The sequence below is a fragment of the Eimeria acervulina genome, genomic scaffold (genome assembly GCF_000499425.1).
Source record: "Eimeria acervulina Houghton genomic scaffold, Eah_scaff702, whole genome shotgun sequence".
NCBI classification, from domain to species: Eukaryota; Apicomplexa; class Conoidasida; order Eucoccidiorida; family Eimeriidae; genus Eimeria; species Eimeria acervulina.
Genome location: NW_013549644.1, coordinates 8,342 through 15,779, shown reverse-complemented (window position 1 = coordinate 15,779; position 7,438 = coordinate 8,342). Strand labels below are relative to the sequence as shown.

Below are 7,438 nucleotides of genomic sequence, written 5' to 3'. Positions count from 1 at the left end.
CTATATATATATATATAGATATATATAGATATTTATATATATATTGATAGTACGGTCAGGTGCAAAGTTATGTAATTTGTTTGGCTGTTATTTTTGTTTTTGTTGTTGAAGTCAAAGAGAGGCAGCGAAGACAACCTCATAATAACTATTTATTTATCTATCTATTTATTTATGTTATATCTTTCTTCATTAATTATTTATTTCTTCTGTCTGCTGCTTATAGGTTAATCCATCAAAAGCAGTAGTTCCTGCTGCTGCTGTTGCTGTCTCTTCTTTTTGTTGCTGCGGTAGTTGCAGACAAACAAATAACAAATAAAAAAGAAGTTGCAGCAACAGCTGCTGCTAAAACAGCACCTACTGCTGCATCATTTGCTGCTGGCTTAGCTTCTGCTGCTGCTGTTGCAGCAGCAGCATGCAGGCATTGATATCGCTTGGGTTGTTTTGTCTCTTATACACCGTACGATTGGCTATGGGTCTCCAAACAAATACTAATAAAGCTGCGGTGTCTGTCTCTTTTGCATGCACTGCATGCAGGAGTGTACAGACAGACAGCTAAATAATAAGAGACTAAAAGAAGCCCCAAAAGAATAAGCGAGGAGACACTTCAGATGTAATCATCAACACTGTGCATGCATCTCTGCAAGGAGACATCTTTCTTAAGGAAGTGTCTCCGAAGAGACACTCTTAGAAGGAGACAGCTCATAATCTACAACTTCATATCTGTCTCCTCCCTTCAGCAGCTGCATGCGTACCCGGGAAGCATGAGAGTAGACTCCTCTGCAGCAGCAGCAGCTGCAGCGGCAGCAGCACCAACACAAGCAGAAGCAGCAGCAGCAGCATCAGCAGCTTGCAGTAAGGTCACAGTGTCTCATGAAACGTCTTCTGATGCCTCAACAGGAAGCTCTTCTTTGCGGCTGCTGCTGCTGCTTATTTCACCTTCTGGCGCTGCTGCAGCCGTTGCTGCAGAAGTTGCTGCACCTGCTGCAGCAGCTGCTGCTGCAGTCTCTTTGGATTTATTATGGGGCTGCATGCGTATCACTTTGTGTGCAGTGTGCTGCTGTTGTTTGCTGCTGCACTTTGGGGGCTGGAGGAGACACTTCAGCCTAAGTGTCTCCGTCGTTTTGAAGTTTGTATAGAGAAGCCTTCTCACTAAGAGAAGCATATGAAGGTGCTCAAGCAGCACGAGCTGCTGAAACCTTTCTCCTAGTAGGTCTTGCTGCACTTGCTGCAGCAGCTGTTGCTGCTGCTGCAGCTGCTGCTGCACCTCCTGCTGCAACGGGGAGCAGCAGCTGCGGGAGGGGCCTCTTCCTTGCACAGAAGCAGCAGAAGAAAGAGCAGCTACTGCATGCAGCTCCCTCGCAACAGACAATTTATATTGACGCTCGCAAACCATCTGCAGCAGATTCACTTCTGCTAGCTGCTGCATGCAAGAGGACTCTCCTAGGTGAAGCCCTTGCTGCGCCTCGGCCCCAAATATGCTGCTGCTAGCAGCAGCATGCTGCCGACCTTGCTGCTGCAGTTGCTGTTGCTGCATTTGCTGTTGCCGTTGCACCTGTTGTTGCCTCTGCTGCTGCTGCTGCTGTTGCTGCTGTTGCTGCTGTTGCTGCCGCTGCTGTACGGGTGCTTGCTGAAGCCCCTTCATTTGCGCAGGTACTGGGGCCTGTCCCTCGGTATAAGAAGAGCCCGGTGCTGCTGCTGCTGCTACACCGCAAGAGAAAGATTTATCTGTCTCCTGTTGAAGCCAGTAGTCAACAAAAGATGTTTTGCGTGCTGCTGGAGGGTCCCTTGAGGCTGCTGTTGCTGCAGTTGCTGCTGCTGCCCCTCTCGCCAGCTGCTGCACAGCAGCAGTCAGAAGGGGCAGCAGAGACACCCCTGCATCTGCTGCTTTCTGCATCTGCTGCTGCACCTGCTGCTGCATCACCTGTCTCTTTACAACACGTACAGTTGGTGGCAGCGGCCTCCCTGAGCCCTCAGTGTCTCCGTCAAAGACCTGCTGATTTGCATTGAAGCAAAAACTGTCTCCTTGTCCTGCAGCTGGCTGGGGTACACCTGCTGCTGCTGCTGTTGCTGTTACTGTTGCTGGTGCTGGTGCTGGTGCTGCTGCTCTTTTTGCTGCTGCTGTTGCTGTTGGTTTTGCTGTTGCTGCTTCTGTTGCTGTTACTGTTACTGTTGCTGCTGCTGCTGTTGCCGTTGGTGCTGCTAGTGGTGCTGCTGTTGACGTTTTTGTTGTTGTTGCTGTTGTTGTATTTGTTGTTGTTGCTGCTGCTGTTGCTGCTGTTGTTGTTGTTGCTGCTGCTGCTGCTGTCTCCTCATCTAGGAACTCTACTGCTTGTTGAAAGAAGGCGTCAAAGCAGACATCAAGAAATGTCTCCTTTGCGGTGTCTCCATTGCTGGCCTCTGTCTCTGTTGGGGGTGTCTTCGAAGTAACAACAAATGAAGCAGCTGAAGCTGCAGAGACAGACATACCTGTAGCTGCAGCAGCTGCTGCTTTGGCTGCTGCTCTGGCTGCTGCTCTGCTTGCTGCTGCTGCTGCTGCTGCTGCTCGAGCTGCCGCTGCTGGCCGGATCTTCCGACGTATCAGCTTAGGGCCTGCTGCTGCAGCCAATACACTTGCTGCAGCAGGAGTCCTTTCATTTAATGCTACAAACTGTCTCCTTTTGTTTGGGGTTTGTAAGGGTTTGCTTCTTTGATAAGGCGCTGAGGAGACACTTGATGGTGTCTCCTTATGCGAGGGGCTGACAGATGTTAATAGTCTCTTTCTGTGTGCATTACTGCTGCAAGAAGGAGACATCTCTGTTGCTGCTGCTCTGTTGTTTTGTTTATTTTCGTAGGGCAGCAAGATAAGCTCTTCGTTTCTGCTGCTTAAGATAGCTGTCCCCTTATATTGTCTCTGTCTCCTTTCTTTATTTAACTTTACATTCAAATACTCTTTAAAGCGATTGGTACAACGAATTGATCTCCTATTATGCCCCCTTCTGTCTGTCTCTTCTCTTATCTTAGCAACAGCTACACAATGTTGAGGTGTCTCCTCAGCATCAGCTTCTTTCTTTAGGGCTTGGCGACACTCAACAACACCAACGGGCTCCGAGGGGCCCTGGGGGCCCCACCTCAATGCTTTATCTTCTTCTTTATTCAAAGGGGGCCCTTTGAGGGGCCCCTTGAGGGGCCCCTCTTCAGCCCTGGTGCTGCTGCTCTTTAGAGACAATTCTCCTTTAGAGACACTTGTATTGTTGTTGAAGCCATTAGGCTCTGCTGCTGTTATCATGCATGCAAGTCGGGAGCTGCGTCTCCTTTTGTTTGTATGTTCTTGCTGCCTGAGGGCGCAGCAAGCGTTTGCTGCTGCTGCTGCCGCTGTTGTTGTTGCTGCTGCTTTGGCTGCTGCTGCTGTTGAGATGCTCTTGGGGCTTCGCTCTGCTGTTTTCTGAGGTAGAGAAGCAGCACAAGGACAGAGGTACACACCGCGGCTAAGAGAAGAGTAGCAGCAGCAGCAGCAGCAGCAGCAGCAGCAACTCGGGTCTACTAAGGAGGTTTAAGGGGCGTTAAAAGAGAAAACACAAAGACAAAGACAGGCCTCTCACCTGTAAGCCGCGTCGGGGTGTATCGATGGTTTCAGCAGCAGCAGCGCCAGCAGCAGATTCCAGCGCAGCAGCATTTCTTTTAGGTCTATGAGGAGGAGACAGAGGGGCCCTTCCTTTACGAAGCGCTGCGTGCGCATGCAGCAGACCTTTGGGGCTGTTTACACAGCTCAGTGTAGCAGCAACTTCAAAGTTAAAGGAATTTAAAGGGTCTTTTAAGGGCCCTCTTCTTTTGGGGTGCATCCTTATGACTTTTTAGCAGCAGCAAGAGCTCTGCTGCTGCTACAAGTAAAGCAATTGTATAAAATAAACATACAAAAAAGTTATTGTTATTGTTTAAGCAGCTTCTCTCAGCATAGGCTGAGGCAGAGCCTCTTACAAAGAGGTTTTACTCTGTATCTAACTCAATCCCCGCCTGCTGCACATACACCCGAAATAAATAGCTCTAATAAATACAAATAAACCCTTTTAATTGCTAAGATGATGTCTAGAATATGCAAAGGGACACCAATGGAGACATTCAACAGACCATTGGTCTCCTTCAGCAGCAGCCAGTGGACCCAAGGGTATCTGACTGTTTCAGGAGCGAGTTATAAGGAAGAGTAAAGACTATTTAAGTGTAAATAATGCAATAAATAGAAGATAAACAGAAAGAGAAAGTAAGAAAGAGCATATAGAAGCAAGAACAAGGGCTCAGCAGCAGCAACAGGGCCTCAGCCAGCACTAAGGAGACCCTAAAGGAGGCCTCCAGTACAGCAGCGCTACTCCTCATCTGTTAGCTTTTGCTGAAAATAACAGTTTATTTATTTGTTTATTTTATTCATTATAAACAATTAGTCGCTTTAAATGCTCTTTTTAATAGCCTGCTCTGTCCCCTTCAAACAAACCAAGTGTCTCTCTTTCCGCCTTCTAATAGCCACCAAAACCCTAAACCCTAAACCCTAAACACTAAACCCTAAACCCTAAACCCTTAACCCTTAATCATAATCTTAATGTACTTATATTAAATCTAATAGAGATGACAACTGCAGTTTGTGCATCATAAACAAATCCTCTATCTGTAGCTTCTAATATATAATGAGGTGTATCGACAGCTTCCTTTTGTTTATTGCTGCTGCTGCACCAGACAAAAGGAGACAGAGGGGTAATCCTTTTAAACTCTTTCTAAAGACAACAATATATATATATATATATACTCCCTCTCCCTCTGGGGCCTCCAGGACCTAACAGAGAATTAAACTTGTGCTAATAAGAGAGACACTTGGGGGCTTCATGAAGGGTCTCCTTTGCATGCACTGTCTCTTCTCCTCAGCTTAAATGCAAACTGTAAAAAGATCAAGACAGACTTAAAGAATTTACCAAGTAGACGAATTATCTGTCTGTTACTCTCTGACTACATACTGCAATTATGTAATATATATTTTCATTTGTTTATATGTCTTTATATATCTACCTACATATATATATATATGTATATACATATATATATACTATATATATATCCATATCTGGATATATACATAAATATATACATAAACACCTGTATACTTATATATATATATGTATATATTAAATATAATAACATATACATTATATATTATATATATTGTATTGCGAGGAGACCCATCAGCAGTGCAGAGACACCCCGTCGCTCGGAGCTTCATCCAGTGTACAGGCAGGTAGGTGGGGACAGCAGCAGATTGCAGTTTGCTGCAGTTTGTCTCCTTTCATAAAATGTCTGGTATAAGAAACGAAAAGTTATTCAAACTCTGTGGGGGGCCCCCCAACCTGTTGCGCTGCAGCAGCAGGATATTGCTGCTCCTCTAACTGCAGCAAGGCGGCGCCTCTCTAAACGGAGACAGACAAAAATCCAATACAGCAGCAGCAGCAATAGCAGCAGCAGCAGCAGAAGAAGCTGCGGCAACAGAAGTATCATCCGCCTCGCCTGCTGCTCCTCCTCACGACTAGCTGCTGCTGTCTGTCTCCTTTGCTGCCTCGGAAGCAGCTCAAGAGGAGACATATGCCACTCCACGCTGTACCTAGAGCTAGCTGTAGCTAGCTGCAGCTAGCTAGAGCTAGCTAGAACTAGCCAGAGCTAGTTAGGGGGATGGAGAAATAGCCCCAGCTAGCTCTAGTTAGCTGGAGCTAGCTAGGGCCAGATGGAGCTAGCTAAAGCTAGCTAGAGCTAGCTGGAGCTAGCTAGAGCTAGCTGGAGCTAGCTAGAGCTAGCTAGAGCTAGTTGGGGATAGGTAGAACCAACTCCAGCTAGGTGGAGCTGCCTGCAGCTAGCTAGCTACACCCAGCTCGAGCTAGCTGTAGGTAGGTATAGCTAGCTGCAGGTAGCTGCTGCTGAGGGGACAGCAGCAGCTTTTTCGTTGCTTCAGCAGGAGCCCCAATCTCTTCCAACCTTAGCGTTAGTAGGCAGCTTGCGCTGCAGCAAAGGACGCAACCATTCATATTGAGGAGGCAGCTTAAACCAGTGCTGCAGCTGCTGCTCTGTTGAGGTAAAGCCTGCAGCCTCAAGGGCAGAGCAGCGAAGTACTGTCTCCTCTGCTGCGCTGCTGCAGTAGTGAGGGTCCCCGAGCCGTTGCTGCTGCAGCCGCTGCTGCAGCCGCTGCTGCAGCTGGAACAGAGCAGCATATCGATCTAGACAATCTGTCTCCACCAGCAGCAGACCCCACGCCCTTTGCATTAGAGGCAGCACTAACTCTAAGACTAAGGGGACATCGTCTTCATACACTTCTAGCAGCAACTCATCATGAATCTGCAGCACCACCTGGGCCCTCAGGGGTCTCCTTAGCAGCAAATCCTGTCTCCAACAAGGCTCTCCCTCTGCTGCTGCTGCTGCACCTATATGCACCAGTTCTTGCATGCGAAGAGCCCGCTGCTGCTGCTGCTGCAGCAGCTGCTCCACCCTTCCTGTTACATACTTCATAATATCTGCTGCTAGACCCTGAATGGGCGTATTCATTGCCTGTCTCCTGTAGCGGCCTCTCGCGCTGTTGCTGTTGTTGTTGTTGCTGCTGCTGCTGCTTGTGGAGCCATTCTGCTGCTGCTGCTGCAGCTGCTGCTGCCGGAGAGGTGCCTTAAGAGCTCCTATGCGGTGAAGCAGCGCAGCAAGATGAGGCTGCAGCTGTAGGTTCTCAGCAGCAATATCTATACTCTGAAGGCGTCTGCTGCGGCCTACAAGAGTTTCTATTGTCCCCGTTGCATGCGCAAACGTGGTGTGTGTAAGCATAAGGCTCTGAACATTTTTATATTCATTAAAGAAACAGTTTATTAGTCTCCTAGCGTCTTTAAGAGACACCTGCAGCTGCCTAGAGAGACCCCCTTCTGTCTGCCCGTACAAAATCCCTGCATATAAACAAACATATAAACAAACAAACAAACAAACAAACAAACAATGATATTATTTTATTCTATTTATATAAACAACTTCAAACTTCTTTTGGGGCTTTCTTTCTCCGTGCATGCAAATATCAAACAAACTGCAAAAACACCACTCAGCCATCACTGGCTGCTCAGCAGCAGCAGCAGCAGCAGCAGCATCGCAACAGGAGACACACAATACCTCAGACACCAGCTAGCTAGCTGCAGCTAGTTACAGCTAGCTGTAGCTAGCTGCAGCTAGCTAGCTAGTTACAGCTAGTTACAGCTAGCTGCAGCTAGCTTCACACATAGATACAACTAGCGAAGCGAATCTGCTGAGTGGGCCTCTATTAAAGAAGCAGTAGCAATGGAGACAACCGCAGCACCAACACGTAAGGCTATCTATACACTAAACTATATATATATATATCTATATATATATATATATATGCATGCATAAAGAACTGCATTTCTAGTCTGGGGAGGCGGTTGCA

The 7,438-nt window shown here is 47.4% G+C and overlaps 2 protein-coding genes across 2 annotated transcripts in view; both read right to left on the bottom strand.

Moving 5' to 3' along the window:
- Positions 1-868: 868 nt before the first annotated feature.
- On the bottom strand, positions 869-3,818 carry EAH_00046830 (hypothetical protein, conserved; the record flags this gene model as incomplete). The annotated part of the gene is made up of 2 exons (XM_013394613.1): positions 869-3,421; positions 3,579-3,818. The coding sequence occupies 2 exons, from the start codon at positions 3,816-3,818 to the stop codon at positions 869-871; spliced, it is 2,793 nt and encodes a 930-aa protein (XP_013250067.1).
- A 2,137-nt stretch (positions 3,819-5,955) lies between these two features.
- The window catches only part of EAH_00046820 (hypothetical protein), a gene marked incomplete at both ends in the record, with an annotated part of 9,371 nt that continues 7,888 nt past the window's right edge, over positions 5,956-7,438 (bottom strand). Inside the window, one exon of the mRNA XM_013394612.1 lies at positions 5,956-6,929. Coding sequence (XP_013250066.1) covers positions 5,956-6,929 — 974 coding nt within the window. The remainder of the gene's footprint in view (positions 6,930-7,438) is intronic.